The sequence below is a fragment of the Anneissia japonica genome, unplaced genomic scaffold (assembly GCF_011630105.1).
Source record: "Anneissia japonica isolate Jap-2015-1 unplaced genomic scaffold, ASM1163010v1 scaffold288060_len1141017_cov207, whole genome shotgun sequence".
NCBI classification, from domain to species: domain Eukaryota; kingdom Metazoa; phylum Echinodermata; class Crinoidea; order Comatulida; family Comatulidae; genus Anneissia; species Anneissia japonica.
This window is the reverse complement of record NW_022712486.1, coordinates 864,508-884,608: the sequence shown is the minus strand read 5'-3', so window position 1 is coordinate 884,608 and position 20,101 is coordinate 864,508. Positions and strand designations below refer to the sequence as shown.

The 20,101-nt window shown below is 31.3% G+C and overlaps 1 protein-coding gene across 1 annotated transcript in view; it reads left to right on the top strand.

Moving 5' to 3' along the window:
* The window catches only part of LOC117107867 (voltage-dependent L-type calcium channel subunit alpha-1D-like), a 96,671-nt gene that overhangs the window by 21,073 nt on the left and 55,497 nt on the right, over nt 1-20,101 (top strand). Inside the window, exons 3-8 of the mRNA XM_033249676.1 lie at nt 2,446-2,595; nt 2,699-2,895; nt 5,152-5,255; nt 18,415-18,530; nt 18,958-19,011; nt 20,086-20,100. Of these exons, the coding sequence (XP_033105567.1) occupies nt 2,446-2,595; nt 2,699-2,895; nt 5,152-5,255; nt 18,415-18,530; nt 18,958-19,011; nt 20,086-20,100 (636 nt within the window). The remainder of the gene's footprint in view (nt 1-2,445; nt 2,596-2,698; nt 2,896-5,151; nt 5,256-18,414; nt 18,531-18,957; nt 19,012-20,085; nt 20,101) is intronic.

Here is a 20,101-nt window from a genome sequence, read left to right as displayed (position 1 = left end):
ATTTTAGGCTAGGGTATTTATTTTCCAACATTTAATTCTAAATTTTCGATATATTTTTTCTTTATTTTCATGAATTTTCCAAAAATTAAAAATTTAAAAAAAATCAGGCGGGCGAAAAAAACGATGCGGGCGGGGACGCGAAACATGTTTTTTTTTTTACTTGGCCTTATACTGCTTTATAGTCTGCATAGCTGAAAGCTGATAATATTATGATCGGAAGGAATGTTGGTAAATGTTGCTAAGGAGGAAACGATATATGGAAAAGAATAATTGATGAGATTATTATTATTATTATTATTATTATTATTATTGATTATCAATCAATCAATTTAATTTTTATTAATATTTTATAATAATTATTATGTTGAGGTTTGTAATCTTACAACTTTAATTATTGATGTATCATTTATAATTTGGCGGCAAAGTTTTATGATAACATAAGCAGTTTTTATTATAGTTTGTGAATACTACTGTATATTTATTTGAATAAACGCCCCGGGGTGTTTATTATTGAGAAGGTTTTTGAGGTGATATTTATTCATTTTTATGCCAAATGAGGCTCGCTGGAAGTGGTGTTTATTCGAATGAATATGGTTCATTTACAGTAAGACATAAATTGCCATTAATGTAGACCACTGAAGCAAGAAAATATGCGGCCATGACAAATGCACATTGGAAAAAGAAATTGATTGATACATACAAGTTTACTGGTCCATGTATTAATATAATGGTATCTGTATCTATTATCTGTATGGGTCATGTGCAAACACCTTCTAAGGTTTTCGTCTCACATAGAATTCATACATTCGTTCATTTCAGAATTTCCATACAACAAAATTAACTACTGACATTCGCGGGATACGATCAATCAAATCCTAAAGCCGGAGCCTGCATGCTTTTTAAATAAACAATTTCATTCTCAACTAGGTCAACTAGTCATTTTAGTGGGCAAGGTTATTCCATTTTTACAAAGATGTGTGTAGAGTATATTTAACACGAATTATGAATGAAATTGTACTATTTAATAGCCTATATTGTATCGATGTTCTAATCAAAGATGATATATTATTTTCTACAGTGCATTTAACTATGTGAATTATATCTGAATTATGTAAATGTATGTTCGACACAATACACATTCACTTTTAAAACACATTGTTTCATAATGTTATTTGTGAGTGATTCATTCATTTAATTTGAATGTGTGTCATGAAAATGATTTCTTCCAAGGCTAACAATTAACAGAAATATTTATGTAGGTCGGTCAAGAAACATTAGAGGTCGTTGACACCCAACTCAAAAGAACATCTCAGAATTGTTATCTTAGCTGCTGATGCAAACACCCTCATCCTCTTATGATCACTTATCATATCAATGTACCATGTGTAATCATATAAATAATTTTAAGATCCAACAACCATAAAAATAGTCTGGGATAAAATATGTTAAACTAAAAATATTCATTAAATTGCTCCTTTAAAAGTATTAAATAAGTTATGAACACCAAAGATAACCCATGAAAGTCTGAAGAAGACTTATTTCCAGTGGGGGTTACATTCTGTTGGTGATTCATAAGCAGTATAATACACAGTATAAGACAATTAATTATCTACTCATTTCTGAAGAGTGTACTGCGTTTTTTAACATATACACATGGGCCATATTGCACATGGAACCAACGGCTTAAACGTCTCATCTGAAAGGCAGTGCACTGTTGAAACTCAAGGACCACAGTTCAGCACACACACACACAGTGGCTCCCCCAGCTGACTGCGCTATAGGCTGGTTTCTCCAGACACAGGCTGAAAAAATTCAGTTTTAACCTACCAATGGTGAAGATTATGCAAATTATTATAGGAATTATATTATCCATGTATCTGATGTTTAAAAGTTAGGTACAATGTATTGAAATTAGGTACTGAATTCTAATGAAGAATCAAGACTCAAGACTACTGTGTACTTTATTGCCATTGATCAAACATGGGTCATTGATTATTAGGCTGATGTTTTTGTCATTGTTAAATCTCAGAGGAACTTACATAACACTTTATGGAATTCAATTCAATAAATGAATTGCTTGCAAATGACATTAAGAAACAATGTGGTTTAAAAGTTCATGGGTGTTCGCAGTGTTATTTGCAATGATTTATATATCATTTGCATATCACATACATGTCATCTTCTTATTGTGTAATTTTATTTGTCTTTTATTTACAAGTGTGCTAATATGTTGATGTTACATTATGGTAGATTTGTAGATCTGATGAGGAGCTCTAGAAACACTTGGCTGATTGATTAATAGATCTATTTTGTATAGGCAGCCGTTAAGGCCAATATACTCTACTTCCTCTATTATACTGCCCTCATTGGAGCTTTCGAGATTACGAGAACTTGTTTTCTACAAGTTGTACTGAATGTAAATTTATTTTTCTTTTTCTGTTGTAGGTTTACAAGTTGTGCTAAATGCAATCCTTCGTGCAATGGTGCCCCTTCTGCACATTGCTCTTTTAGTAATATTTGTTATCATCATTTATGCAATTATTGGACTGGAGTTATTTATGGGAAAACTTCACACTGCATGTTATAGAGAAATAAGTAAGTATCATCTTAAGTTGTTATTGTGTACTCATTTATTTTATTTTACAAACTAAGATTGATAAATGAATAATGACTACATTTTTTTGTTTTCTTTTCTCAGATGGTATTTATGAAATAGAGCAAAATCCTCGGCCCTGTTCAAATACAACCGGATATAAATGCACTGGTGACACAACTTGTTTAGGGCTATGGGAGGGACCAAATAAGGGAATTACCAATTTTGATAACATAGGACTGGCAATGCTTACTGTCTTCCAATGTATAACAATGGAGGGCTGGACTCAGATTATGTATTATGTAAGTATCTTATAGTAATCTTATGTTATTATGATTTAACATGTTGTATGTTATATATGTACTATATTTATTTCTATATGTTATTGTTTAAGTAAATATAAAATATTAGTATATATGAATATGTAAGTGTTAATATATTAATGCTTGCGGTATACCTCATAGATAGTTCTGAAAAGAACTGTTGTTTGTTGAGACACTCAACCAACAACAGTTCTTTTTAAAACTATCTATGTGGTGTTTATTCCACAAACATATACTGCTATTATTGAATTTTATAGGTATATGTAGATGTTGCTGAAAAGATATTCTGATTTAATTTCAGAAATCAAATAAAATCAATTTACAGATAACTTGATTAATTTATGTAACAGTTAATTGATTAATGTAAACCGTAACTACTGAATTTAATTTGATTATGTTCTCATATATTAAAAAAGTAGAAATCCATGATAAAAGAGCAAAGGATTTTAAAAAAATGTATGCTAATAAGTTATTTTTTCTTTGAATAAAGGTATACAGTAGATCCCCTTCCTTTTGTGCATCCATTTTTTAGGGGGGGAGGGGTTAGTCCTATTAAGGGGAAATTTTTTTTTTTTTTCGCTGTGATTTGAGGAAAAATATATCATTTAACAATACGGCCAACTCCTACTCAGGGTACACCACTAATAAAGGGACATACACCACTAATAAAAGGACATACACCACTAATAAAGGGACAATTTGTCCTACAGTGTGCCCTCTTAATAGGGGTTCTACTGTATAATAAATGTGCTAGTATGTGTGAGTGTTGTGTGACACTATCATTTTTCAACTGCATGAATTAACTTAATTAACTTACTTTCATTTTTAGTTATTTAATCATAAATAAACATCTTAATTTTCTTTTAAACTAATTTATTATAATTTAATGTCTCTTGCTTACTGCTACCAAATTAAAAATTAATTTATGATGAATTTCAAAAGATTATAATAAATATTCTATTAATGAAGTGACAAATTATAGTTCATACCATTTTACACTTTAAACAAATGTATCTACATTTTGAAAAGTGCAAATTTAATTATAGGAATGGATTCATAATATGTTAATTATTAATAATACCAAGTCTATCAGGAAAGTTTTAAAATACATTTACATTAACACTCAAGCTATCTACTACAACCTAATTTTTAGTATTTATTTATGTAATACAAAACACACAAAAACACAGAAAATTTTTAGAGTGTTTCAAGAAAATGATGCAGGCTAGAAGCTTAGCACTCTCTTAAGTCAATCCAGAGGAAAACAACATTTTGATATGCTAACTGATTTTTCTAAGACATAAAAAGCATATTTGACGAAAAACTTGGGAACAGTTAATGAGATACAGATTTTAAATATTTAAAAACACTAGTGAAAAAGGTAGGGAAAAAGGGTGGTTACACCCCTTTAACCCTTTCCCCTAGTTTTTAAATATTTTTTATATCTCATTTACATTTTTTCGTCAAATATCTTTTTCGTGTTTTAGAAAAAATCAGTTGTACAACATTTCAATTTTCTTTTTAAAAACCTCCTGGTCAGATGCTAAGGTAAAATAATGAAACCCACAAATATAAAACATTAATTGATTAATTAATTAGAAATTAATATAATATTTGAAAAATTTGCAGTTATGAAGAAAACATTTTTTGACTATTTACCACTCATAGAAGTATTGCCTGCCATTTTTTGTCTGACATATCTATTAAGAGGTTTCATTAAAAATCTTGATTTTTTAAATTTTTCAATGGTTTTGCTTTTGATTTTTTAATATGCATGCGCTTTTCTTAGTTTAAACCTGATGAAGATGTCGAGAATGAAGTGTGTAGAGATTCCTTCTAATGTGTAAACTATGATAATGAATGATGATAGCTGAGCGTCATGATAGCTCTAACTTGAATAATACTTGAATCCTGTGTACAAGTTATTTTTGTTGTCGATGCCAAGAATGTGTGTATAACTCATCCTGACAGATTAAGCTAAGCAAAGGTGTGGATGCGAGGAGTGAAATTATATGAAATAGGCATTGTGAAATGCAGTCAAATTTTTAATCCCAACAAGTCAGTAAGCACTATTAAAAAGTGGGAGGAGTTATACTCTTTTTTACACAATTTGAAGAAAGAGCAAATCAGTATGTTAATGCATAGTGTAAAGTGCAATGTAGTTAAAAAGGGATGGCTTTGGTAAGGGGTGTGGCTTAGTGGGTGGGACTAACAATGCTTGTGTTTGATTGGCAGATTAATGATGCCATGGGCAGCATCTGGCCGTGGATATATTTTGTGAGTCTTATTATCGTTGGCTCGTTCTTCGTACTCAACCTAGTCCTTGGTGTTTTAAGTGGGTAAGTGTTGGGTGGTGGAACTGCAGCACCGTCCGCAAGCATGTGACCTCTCCTCTATCACTCAGATTATTCATGTATATTTGTTGAAAACCTTTAGTAATGTTTTCAGTAATTTTTTTTACATGAAATATCAAATTTTTCTAGTATAATTGCCTAAATAAAGCAACTGTTGCATATAACTCTAATGATGCTTTTTCTATTTTCTTATAATCTTTTTCCAATTCCTTCTATTCGCTTTTCAATCTATTAAAATGGTAATGAACAATTTATTTTTATTTCCTTATTTATAAACAAATTTGGCATAAAAAATACTGTCAATGGAGAAACCGTGGGCCAGAAGTCCCAACACAAAAAGTGTGAGCCTCTTCGAAAAACAAACAAATTACATTTGAATATAAAAATCAATTAAAATATTCAAAAAGTTTATCAATCAAACATGCATCATATAAATCATTAAAATAAGAGGAAATTAACTGTTTAAAATCACACCTCCAATTGTTCAGATAACTGTGACGCCATAAAATTCTAGATCCATCTTTCCATAATACAAGAATCATAAAACATCCTTTTGATGGCTAAATTATGACACAAATGTTGTTACTGAAGAGAGCAAAAATTAACATATGTAAATTTGAACACATGAGGTGATTGTATACTAACACGAAACAGCCATATTATCACATGAGTACACAACATTAATCCTCTTGAATAGCTTCGTCCATCCATCGTTCAAAAATATATGTCAAGACAAGACTCCAACAAGACGAGGCAGGGTTGATCATTGGATATGAGCATATCATTTATGAAAGGAATATTTTACATGCATCAAGAATATTAATCAATCAGTTAAAAGTATGAAAAAGCATCGTAAAATGGAATATTAGGTAAGATAAGATTGCAGAAATGGACATAAGTAGAGCTTAGTAATGGAGGAACATTATATTGCTGTTATTTCTGTTAGGCAGTCATAGATAATACAGAAAGCTTCGATTCAGATAATATCCTTTATATCAATATCTATCAAAATCCTGCTTTTTAATTTGAATGTAATAATTTTCAGGAAGTTAGTAAAAAATAAAAACAAGATTTATTATGATCAAATGATTCATCTTCATATATTAAAATTTTCAAAGAGTGATCTGAGTTTAATCTGGATTTATAGAAATTTATAGAAAATAATATATAGTATAAAATAAACTAAGTGGTATGGTAACTACTATGTTACATAAAATATAACAAAGAAAAGATCTCTAAAGAAAGTGAATCCTTGACTCTCTGCCACACAACATCATCGTATTACTAACATTTTCTCATACTATCAGTACTTCTTTCATTTCATCATCTAATATTTAAACTGACACTTCCTATTGTTATTATAGATGTTTACACTTACTATGCAACTTGGTATAATTCACAAAAAAAAAATTCCTAAATCCAAATTTGATATTGTTTCAAAATATTTTAAATAATTTTTTTTTTTCAATTCCAAATAATTATACAATATTAAAATATACAAGAATAACAGCAGTGAGAGATGAGGGACCAGAATGCTTTGCGATGTCTGTTTACGTGAGTTTTGATGAATACACTTGTTTTGTTTTCCATCCACAGATTAACGACTCCGTGAGCCCAAGTTGGCCATGGATCTACTTCGTCAGCCTTATTCTCCTAGGTTCATTCTTTGTTCTTAACCTAATTCTTGGTGTGTTAAGTGGGTAAGTCAACAGAATTTACCCCTCTGTTGGCATGGCGTGCCGTCCTAACATAGCAAGCAGTATTTTGGCAGGTTTTTAAGGTGTAATTTCTTTTTGCAGTCGGTGCATGCGGTGCTTTTTAAAGTCATACTGGAATCTGATGCATACTGGGAGGTCTATGAACTTATTATGTCAAAAAAATAATAAGGATGCTTATAAGTGTTTGTAGGCGTATATTAATACAGACAGATTCTAAACCTACCTCAAACAATGTTTCAATAATTATTGTTAACGTCAGAAATCAATGATTTTACATCATATCTGCAAAATTGTTGAAATATTGGAATCTTTCTGACAAATAAACATGAAGAATGGTTATAATAATAATTCAAGACATTCCATAGAAAACCTAGATATAAACTTATCTTAATATGTCATTCTTCCTATATTATCGTATACAACACAGTTCATAATATTCGCAGCATTTATACACTAGTTAGGGAGTATTTCACTTAATAACATAGGCCTATAATTTTACACCAACTAAAGGAGTTTTTTACTTCATGCATTACACATTATTACATTACACCAGCTAGAGATATTGTATTAAATTGCTGGTATTTCCAAGTAGTTAATTGACTGTTGGATACTGAAGCGTATAAAGTTTAATTTAAAATGGAATTTTTTAAAATTTAATGGAAAAATGAATTAATATAAATTTTACAATCAAAGGAATTCGAGGTATTGTATAATTAAACCTTTTTTTGGAACAAATTAGCTCAAAAGTTGACTGTCCATGCTATATAATTTTTTTTGACAAAATACTGCTGTATGTTCATATATAGTCATGATATGCCTATATATAGTCAAGATATGATGTTGTCATGTGACATCATTACCATATTTAGGCACGTCACATGTTCTCAAATAAAATGTGGTAGTCTGGACAGGACTTACTATATATGGAGCAGTTTTGCAGATTTGATGTTTCATGTTGACTTCTCCAAAATTATTTTCCTGAAAGTGAAGACATTAGTGTTAAGTAATGGAATAAACATATACAAGCTTTTAGAATGTCTGCGAATTCTATCACACCACTAATCTAATGCTTTAGATTCCAATATGATGCGTTGTCTTCATCGACAATCAGCTTTCGTTGATTTTTAACTAAACTATATAACTTTTGCTGATTTTTTTATGTTGTACATACAAAAATATATATAAATATGTATCTATACTTTATTATACACCTTAGCCTGTAGTGGCGCCTAATCCCTAGTGTACGGTATCTATACAGGGAGGTCAGTCCAGTATGGATATTTTTTGTATATATCAACAGTTATCACTTTGTTTAAATTGAATTATACCAATCGTTGCACGCTCCGCGCACGTAACTTTTAAACCCGATATTTATCCATATAGTGAGAAAATCATGTAACCCTAGTGACGACATACTAACACAGCTTCTTAACCTTTGACATAGTAGATTCAATGGTGGCAGTATTGCATGTTAACCAAAGCTTTTAGGATTTTTACTATAGACAAATAATTCTTTTTCTTTAGTTTATATCTAGCTGAAAATATAATATTGCTAATATTCTGTATATAGATTATATATTAAAAATATATATTTATATACTTTATAATGTTTATTAATTTTTGCTAAGGCTTTTCTAAAGCTTTGTTCACACTATCAAATTTTATGTGACAAGTAACTGTGATATGCCCATATTTGGGTGTAATATGCCCATATTTGGGTGTAATATAACATCATCATGCTCATATATGGGCATATCACACAAATTTGTGACCCAAGCTCACAAAAGGGTTGTAAACTCGTCCTCAGGCCAAAATGATTTTTTGTTATAATGGCATAGAACATATCATTTACTTTAAAATGACAGTTAAATGAACTCAATCAGGTGTCTGGAAGCAAAGTTATGACCATTTGAATAATTGTCATCTTATCAACTTTCTTAAATCAAGTTTTGAGAAAAATGCTTTAATTTTCGGCAGGTTTCTATCCCATTTTTTACTAGCTCCCATCCGAAAATGGCTAAATTTTACCTCTTACAGTTGGAAATTTAAACTCAAACTTTAGGAATAGTAAGATTAATAGTTATACTTTATTTATAACTCAAAAACCCAATTCACACAAAATTCATGTTCTACGCCCTATTCTGGCTATTGAGGCTTGTTCCTCAATACAGTGCGGTGCGAGTTTACAGCCCTTTTGTGAGCTTGGGTCACATTTTACACATAAACTTATATGGTGTGGACAGCTTAAAGCTTGGTAAATACTATAACAATTTATGTGCTAAATATCTGTAATTTGCCCATATATGGACATGATGATGTCATTATCACATCCAAGATGGAATAATCACAGGCATGGTGTCATATAAACATTTTATAGTGTCACCTAACATTTTATATAAATTCTGATTTCCTCACTACAATACACCTCAATTTACTATCATTCAGTCAATAACCTAACTGACCCTTGACCTAATTGTATTATAATCTGGTAGATGGTTAGGTACAGGTATTTAGTTGTGCAGCTTACAGAAACTACTGCCTAGTAAAGGGCTCTTAAATCTACAGATGGAGAAATTTTCAGAAACCATCACCATGGTCATAAATTTTTTTTTCAAGAGAGAATGAAGCCTAGTTCTCCATTGTTTCTTAGATCTTAAGATAACAATTTAAGAGGTTCTGGCACAAAACGCCTCAATAGGTTATTATTTCCGGGCATCTAGAACACAATCAAATTTCCTAGGGTAGCATTGTCTCTTGATTGGCCTCCCCTTTCAGACATCTCTGGGCCCACCCTTGGGTTTTGTTATAAGAAATTTAATGGGAATAATAATAATTTCTACAGACTCATTATGGTTATATTTCATCATAAATTATAATACTTCTTGCTAATCTTTTGATGTTAAATCTGAGTATGAGTTTACCAAAACGTTTTCCCATTCATTGGTTCGCCTGTGAACGTTGTCCTTTTGCCTGCTCTTTTCAGGTTGATTCTCTAGATTAGATTCAAATATTGTATGTGACACTTTCTGAAAGAATAGCACTTAAGAAATTCAATTATTAAAGAAACGTCCATCTATACAAGCCCTAATACACGTATCTACATTTGTATAGTGTGCTACGTGCCTTTCGATTTTTACATACTACACTAAATGCATTTTTGTATGAACCATTGAACATTTTTTTAAAATAAAAATACAAAGTATTAAAGTTATGTAAATGGATCGTATAACATCTGTCAGTATGAATTCTATGAATACACAATGTCAAAACTCACGTAACTTTGAACCCAAGAGATGCAATATAGAATATGTTTATTTGTCTATTCAATGTGGTTCACTTCATATTACTTACACATAACTTGGGAATATGGGGAAGGTAATATAGTATTAAGCTTTGTCCAGGCTATCAAATTTTCTTCGACAAAAAACTGTTGTATGCCCATATATAGTCATGATGTGCCTATATATGGTCATGATGTGATGTCATCATCACCATATTCAAGCATGTCACATGTTTTTATCAAATAAAATTTGATAGTCTGAATAGGGCTTAATAATGATACCTTTTGTAGCAGATGTTTTACAGATATAAAAAGTATAAATAAATAATAATAAATGGTAGTAAAAATGTATGCCGGTTAAAATAATTATTTTTATTAAAACAAACCATATTTAATAAGTGTGATGCTTCCTATAAAACTTATCATTTGAAACCTTTGACACTCTCTATAACCAAGTCTCTTCCTGGTGTTGGCGGAAGGCTGATTATTTGCAACCCTTGTTGCTATCTATAAGTCAAGTGTCCTTATGAGGCTTGGTGAGGGAAGGAGGAGGGATGGAGATCTGATTATTTTTTATCCACTGTGCTCTATAACCAGTCTATTTATGAGGTTTGTGAGGTGAAAGGCAAATCATTTTCCCCGTTAAAACTCTCTATAACCGTTTCTTAAGTTTATGAGCCTTGGGGGTGGAAGGCTGATCATTTGCAAACATTGACACTGTCTATAAAACCAAGTCACTTTAATGAGCCTTGGTGGGGTTAGGGTGGTTTAAGGTTGATCATTTGCAAATCTTTGACACTCTACGACCAAGTCTTTATGAGGCTGTCTATCCAGTAACAAAACATTCTGACTTCTACTAGATTTGAACCAAGAATCTTTGGATTTTAAGTCGAGTATCTTATCTACTAATCCATTGCTCCACTCCATAAATGACTTACTCAACTCATTATCGGATTCATACTCTCATCTTAATTAATAATAGATACAGCAAACGCCTACTGACTTACAATTTTATTGTCTAGAGTGATAAGTACCATTGCGGTGCATTCAAATGACTTCTATGAAAGAATGACTTGAGCATAGTAACATTGCCATATAGACACCTTGCCGGTGTGTGTCTTAGAACACTTAAATAAGTCATAAACTTCATGAATAATGCATTTATGTTGTCAACTTTAATGGACTCCATCGTTAATGGTGGATACATTCATTGACAGTTGATATGTTGACAATTTTCTGATGTGAATCATCTACATCAGGGTAAGCATCTATGAATCAAACTTTGAAACAACTTGCTGACAAGTCGCATGGCTTTTTGGTTATCAAATTCTCATTATAGTAGTTCTGGATTGCTTAGTTATTGAGTGTATGTTACTAAGTGCATCTGAATTAATTGCAAGATATTTGTAATGATCCTCTACTTTAACAAGTTCTTCAAAGACAATCCGAATCATAATTTAACTTGTGAACATTACCAGGCAACAAAGTGTCCGCTGTGTGACAGTATGTGTACATGATGCATCTCTCTCATTCCTCCATCCACTCTCTCGACATGTAGTCGTTAACCTCCTTTCCTTCTTTAACACCATCTTCTATGTACCGTTAACTAATCCATTGTATCTTCATAGGATTAACAGTATTTTATAGCAGATTTACACATCATAGGTTATAGGAATTACCATATTATCATATATCTCTGATTTAATTAGTTTCTTTCCCTTAAAACTCTTACAATGTTAAGTAAATCTTTTTGAATTAATTACAATTATTTTATTTTCAATGAAGAATACCATTCTTCTTTGTCAAATTTTCTCCAAAGAATGAAACATAATTCAGAAAATCAGCATTAGTTATCATTATAATTTTTTTAAATTATTGATAAACATATATGTTTCTTTGATGAGTAACATAACAGACCCAGAAACCAGACAACAGGATGTAATGGACTAATTGAAAATGAGAGCTCAATACATATGCCTCTATATTTAATTAAAAGTTTTAATATCTTGTAACCATAATGTTCATTTAATGACTAATATTAATGTCAAGATACATAAAGTGCTTCTTAAGCCAATCTATTATACTGCTGATAGTGTTGGAATATTTTTTTTTTCTAGCAAATACATTATCAGTTGTCAGTCAATTATTTCAATTTGGGATTTTAATGGATTCTAATTGATACATGTTTAGAGAGATTGCAATTAGTTGTGACAGCATTCGAAGATACTGGAAATAAGTCTTCTTCTAGACCTTCATGGGCTATCCTTAATAAATCCAATTCACTTAAAATTGTAGATGTTTTAGCTTATAATATGAGTTGATATTTTTCTTGTTTTTTGACTAAATGAAAATAATAATACTCTGAGTCAATATTTAAAACTTTTTTTAATCTCACTCTTTCAGGATCCACTTATGCTCTTTAAAGTCTTATTATGTGGTGTAGGGAGTGGAGTTGTTTTTGAGTAATTAGAAAAAATATTTACGTCACTTGGTAGATGTCACTTGTTTTTGATCTGTGTATCGGAAGTTCATGATTTATTTCATTGTTTTAAATGAGTAGTTGTTTTTTTTTTTGCAAAACTGCAGCATACCCTCAATAAAATAATGGAATCGTCTGGTATATTCCGGCACATCATTTTCTTGAGTACTGCAGAAAAATTTAGTGGTTTTTGCTTTGATTATTATGTATCATTCCATTAAATTATATGACGATCTATTCGGTAGTTTTTGCGTAATCTTGCTAACAGAAAGACAGACAGACACACAGCAGTGAATATGTAACCTCCTTGGTGGCGGTACTAAACACATTCCACTCCGCCTATATATACACATACACTATCTACAGTGCATGTCGTATTATCCCCATATATACAATCATATTTATCGTATGAAAATGGCATATTTAAATTTCATTTTAGTGATAAGCTAAAGGAGTTATATGTAACCTAGATTTGAAGTACAGTGAATCTGGTATTGTCAACACAAAATGATTTATAATGTAGCCGTCATGTTACCATAGTGATAAACTAGATCTTACATTATTCCTGCAGTTTATTCTAAATATAAATTTTTTTACCAATTCTCATAGTAATGTTGTATAGTCATATGCAATGAGTGGATTTATTGTATTAAAAAAACAAAAAATTATATTCATGGTAAAAACAATTCTTGATCCATTTTTCTGAAAAAGAAATATAGTGAAACGTAATACAGTGCTCTAAATGTTAGATACGTTATTAATACTTCAATCCATGTGAATAATCAATGACATTTCTCGACCATTAAAGTTGTCAGTGCTTGCTCTGAAGAATGACGTTGGATTTAATTTCTCCATGAAGTTTGACAGTTTAAATAAATAAATATTAAATTTGTCGTGTAGTATATACACACAATCATTTACAAGTCAAATATACATTTTTAATTAATAATAGGCAAATAAATAACACCGAATAGTTTGCCGATTGATGACGCACACTGACGCATATACCCTATTGGGGTCCTCTGTCAGTATATATTCAATTTATATTTTGAAACTGCTAAATTTTCTAGAGTTTCAAACTAAATTTTATATATGATGATTTTTAATGAAAATTGTCTACAGATTATTTGTTTTAGTATAGTTGAATAATTAAATGATACCATTTAAAGAGAGTGAATATGGTGTTTATCACATCATATATTTCCATTATTTTGAAATACTATCCCCTTATGAAATTTAGGACATTCTGCCAAGTAATTTAAATTTGTTTCTTAATGTATAATTTGTATATATATTCTTAATAAATTTTATTTTGGTGTGATAAATTAACATTTTTAAAGTCAATTTTAATTACAGAATTTTGAATATATATATTTATATAAAATATATAAATATTCTCTGTATCTACTGGGACCGAGCCGCATAGCTTGTATTCCACTATTTGCATTCACACCTGGGCTGTGTATATATATTGCCTTGGTTTGGCTCTGTAATCATTAGTGGTCGTGGGACTAGTTTGGGCCCTACCTAACCTGGTTGAACGTTTCGTTTGGGTCTGTACCCTAGCTGCACTGATGAGGCCTGGAAGGCCGAAACTGATCCGTTTGCAGATATTGGGATTCCTTCCAGTGGATGCTTAGTTTATTTTGTCATTCTGATCGGATTTACTCTACTGTTCCGTTTTAATTTTAATTTTAAATTGTTTTACATTGTTTGCTGTTTTATGGGTTTTTCCCATTTGCCTTTCAAATTATATATAGACCAACTTTGATAGTAATTCAGTATACTTTTTTGGCATCCCTTTACATCACTGTTTTCAATTGTAATTTTTTGTTTTGTTTGTTAAGCTTGTTTTGTGAGAGAACAATAAATGAAATGAAATTTTAAAATTTTGTTATGCAAAATGCCGTACTGTGTTTGTTTATTTAGGCTTCGTTCATCGGAGTCAAACCGTGGCTCGTGTAATCTATTTGTTTTGTTCAATTTTGCCTTTTGGTAAATAAATAAGCTTGAATAACAAACAGCCAAGCACATCCTTGTTAGCTTAGTACGTGTACAAGAAATAACGACTGCAAGCATACTCTAGTGACCGCCATCGTAATCAGGTTAGCGTACGAAGGGCTGTTGAGTTCTAATGGGCTCATCACTGTCAACTTAAACAATAATGACAACCCGTGCAATGCACATGCATGTGTTTAAATCCTTGTTGCAAGTCCTGGAGTCGTTGTGACTAAATAATTCTGTCAGGTTAAAAATAAATTTGCATAATAACAATAGTTTCATAATATAGTGATAATTAATAAAGAATAATAATAATATAACACTTGCTAAGTTTTACAATATAAAATTAGTATATGCTCAGAATTAATGGTTATTATTTTATATTAACTTTTATTTTAATATATTTTAGGTTTATGAAAATATTATAGTGTCATATTGATTTTTAGTAGTATGAGCTTTGAAATATTTACTTTTCAGTGTTCTGTTAGCTCGAATAATCGTTGTGCACCAACGACAATTTGCATTTTTTTAAAGTGTTTTGCTTTAGCTACTTGGGATTTCATTTGAATTTAATGCAGTTCTACTTGATTGCGTTTAGAAATCTCGGGACTACGTCAGTGTTTTCGTTAATCAAGAATGCAGGATGAGGAGGGGGATAACAATGAATGAGAAAATGCTCTAGTGAGAACTGCATAACTGCTAGTTGCAGAATGGTTGTAATGAATACACTTTGTAAATTTATGAACATTCAAACAGCATAATATAATATTAATATTGTAGGTATTATTATTGTTATCATTATTGTTTAGATTTGTTGTGAAAGGTTAGGTAATAATTTTATTAGCTACAGTACCTTCTTGATATTATATTTGAGGAGAAGAAAGTCAATGTATACAAGAGCTTTATAGTCCATTCTAATATTTATGGTAGGTTAATGTACACAGTCTGTATTTCTGGTTAATACCTTTTATTACTCTATGTCTGCCTTTTGCTTGTTCTGTCTGTCTACAATGTCAAGAAAATTCTAAGCAGTTGACAGTGTTACTCTTTCAACATCGATCGAATCTATTGACTAACAGAGGGCAACACACTTTGATGATGATCCCCAGGGTGTGGGGAGGTGTTGAGTGCACAATTACTGAACATGACAATGATATCACCTGCCTCCATGAATAAACCTTTGAATGAATGATATGATACCCTGGTGACCTTGGAATGTTAGTTGTCTGTTTTGTACGTTATAAGCCTTACTGTTGTTATGGTACATTGTACTCTACTGCCCTCACACTTTATGGAAAGACAACTTGAGTGCACATATTGGCCTACGATCTGTCAATCACTGACCTTCAAATGCATTATTGGATTTTTTTCTGATTCAAAATGAAGGATGGACTAATATTAATAATAATAATTTAATGCTATTCTTACATAAAAATACAATTGATGTGGATTAAGCCATATAGTAGCCATACAGGCCTTCGCATGTATTTATATTATTGTGATTCACTTATTATAACTTTTTGACCTTAGGATTGAGGTGATTGATACTTGCCTTGACAATTAGATTTATTGTTTGTGTGCAAATTGATATAAGAAATTATTATTACCTTTAAATTTAGACGTTTGTACGTGGCGTCGACCTTTCTTTAAATTTGGCCCTATGGAATGCAATTCCATCACAAATTAGACTTCTGTTAAAGATTTAATGAATGCCATCTAATGTGCTTCGATCATTTTGAAAAAGAGCTATAGAAGTAATCATTATTAATTAATTATTCATTCAATGAATAATTCTTTGTTCTCGACAATTCCTTTTAAAGTATAACACCCATTTTCTACAGGGCATGAAGAGAAGTATGTTGGGAGACAATTTTCTACTCTGAAAAATCATCCCTATTTAATTTTTGGTGCACAGGGGACCAATGGCTTAAACATTTCTAAAGGACCTTTAATGCTTGATATTCAACACTGTGTGGTACTTAGTATAATAATATGCTATTTTGATGTCAGTTTGTGTCAGGAAAATAACATACTCCTATAATATGAAATGGCTTGCTACTTATGTAGAAATAATGAGAAAAATGATGAGTATTTCTGATCATCAGAAACATGATGAGTATCCGTAATTGAGGTTGGTATTGAATCTAATGTAGCCTGTAACCGTACCAATGGCTTTTAAATTTTTACTCATTTGGTATATATAAACATTTTATAATGTTTGGGAACAAACTATGTACTTAAAATGCAATATATCATATCAGCATATTTTCAAATTTAGATTTCGAATTCATTATAACATTAAGATAAATAAATGAGAAAAATGTATTTATATATATATAGCTTTTAGCTTTTGCTTATTAATTGTGTGCCTAAACCAAGATCCAGCTATTGCTTTTCAATATTTAGCCTTTTAATTTCTATTGAAGAGATATATTATTGTAAATATGTACAGTATATTAGGCACTTTATAGAAGCATTTCTTCATTTTTTTAAATTTAAAATAAACTAAAAAGCAAAAGAAAAAAACTATTTTCAGATTATTAGCTTATTGAAATCAGTTTTTTATTCTTGGATCTTTGGTATTAACATTTTAACATTTTTGTGATGGGGCATATGTGAATCTGCAGCAACTAAACATTTTAAACCTTTTTGTATATTAAATGTTGCTACCAAATGAATCACAGGCTATAAATCACAATTTTAACTGGTATTCTGGTTTTGAGGTAGTTTGTCTAGTTTTTTATTCTTGGATCTTTCGTATTAACCTTTTAACATTTTTGTGATGGGGCATAGGTGAACATGCGACAACTAAACATTTTAAACCTTTTTGTCTATTAAATGTTGCTACCAAATGAATCACTGGCTATAAATCACGATTTTAACTGGTATTCTGGTTTTGAGGTAGTTTGTCTGGTTTTTTTATTCTTCGATCTTTGGTATTAACCTTTTAACATTTTTGTGATGGGGCATAGGTGAACATGCGACAACTAAACATTTTAAACCTTTTTGTCTATTAAATGTTGCTATCAAATGAATCACAAGCTATGGTATACTCTATTAAATAGTCAAATTTTCTGGCAACCACTTAGGCAAGCATTAGCTGAATTTTATTTGATTTTTAACAAATTACTACAGAAAAATTATTACTGAATATACATTATATTAATATATTTATAACAGGATACAAAATTCTATTTTAATATTTTATTTTAATTTTGTTTTTATTAACAGAGCACATTTATGAATAGACAAATTCTACTGTCGTTTGCCAAAGTGGTAAACCATGGAAAATATTTGGTATATTTATGCTTGTATTATTAATATTTGGTTCCAATATAACATACAGAATCATCCCATACTGTGTTAAGATAATGAAATCATTTTCATTATTATGACATTATTGCTAATCAAACATTAAATGCCAACTCAGACGGCGTTGGATGACGCAACCCAACATGATTTGTTGTTATGCCGGGTTTGTGTGAGATGATCTGAGAGGTCTGTGGCAGTGACAGTTGCACATAGAACATTAAACCTTAACTGTCCCTGATGATAAACCGTGTCGGGCTATGTCTATCGACGTTGTCTGAGGTGGCCTTTTGATAATTCATAATGAATATAGAATGACTTTTATTCATCTGTTACTGCTTTGATTTTTGTATTTAGTGAGTTTTCAAAGGAGCGAGAGAAAGCAAAGGTGAAAGGAGAGTTTAAAAAATTACGTGAAAAACATCAGATTGATGAAGATCTGCGTGGTTACCTGGATTGGATCATGAAAGCAGGTATGTAATTAACAAGGGTGGATGTAGAGTGAGGCTGGGGCTGCTAAACAGGCATTAGTTCCCTGCCCTTAAAATTTATCAACATCATCGTTTATGATTGTGAATTAGTAGCCTAGAAAAATTAAGCCTAATTTATTTTGAATTCTTAAAATTAGTTTATTAGCCATTCCAAAATCATGTGGTAACCATACTCCTGAGTTAGATATTGATTCAAACCATCTGAAAATTTTAGTAAGGGCCCCTCCCCAATAAAAAAAATTCTTTAATCTGCTCCTGATTAATGTAATATAAATAATGAGATATAGATGCAACATTTATAAGTATTGTATGAGTATGTTCCACTGTGCTATTCATAAACTTTTTACCTTTAGTATGTTGTTATATAATTATATGGTATTATATAATAGTCATCCGTTTTTATGTACAGAGGATATTGAACCTGAAGCAGAAGAAGTAAAACCCAGCCTTCCTCCTCAGCATGGTGAGTGAATATTAGAAAAGAAAGATATATATTCTGTTAAATATTAGTTATTTACCTTCTGTTAAATTCGATCATACATGAAGGGTTGGGATATTGATACATTTCTAGGTCACAAAAGATGGTAAGTGAAATGAGATAAAGCCATAAAAAAAATCTCGCTTCAGTTGGTTGACCATGCCAAGACAATTTTTACATTGAAATGAATATAGAGCAGGAAAAAATACACACACACACACACACAAATGATTGATGCATCGAAGTTTTTAGATGCAAAATTTGAAAGGATCTTCTGTGGAATTAAACAGATTTGGAGATACTCAAACCTTATCTCATATCAACGATGTGTTGGTAAAAAGAGGCAAGCCGTACATGTGACCGGGTAGAGCAAGGCCAATGGTGATGAGCCAGGGGTAGAGTGAGCGGAGGATGTCCAGGGCCACCCATTTGTGAAAATTTGCTCTGTTCAGTTTTTGAGCCTAGGGCTGCGCAGCTTCAAGTGGGATGACAGTTGGGTTGAGTGGAAGTCTGATGGAAAAGGCCCCTTACCCCTCTCTCTGCTACTTATGTGACCACCCTGTACAAATATCTTTTGTTTCCATGAAAGGTCATCAAAATGAAAGGTAATCAAACCCCCCCCCCCTCCATTGCCATGTAAACCTGCAATTCAAGTGACCAGAGCCATGTGACATGTAATCTCTGACCAGCTCTGCATGACGTCGCGTAACAAGCATCACAGAATAGCATATCTTAGATATCACGTTATGCATTTACGGAGGTCTCCAGGTGGTGATATATCTACCGTAAATCCACTTACAAGGCCTACACAACATTTATATAATTTTCTGAACAGTTGGTAAGTCCTCTCCAGATGCCCTGTGATGTATTGACTTGGTTAGATATTTTTGTCGGCTAGTCAGCCATTACCCTTTGACCTGTTATCATAATCTGTATTTTGTTTAGTGTGTTATCAAAGAATTAATTTTTGTCCGCCAACAACTTTATAATGTTCGTCATTTTCATAAAATTATGTAAAATTGTTTATATTGATGAATTATGTTTAACTCTTCTTCACAGGATCTCGTTGGAAGGG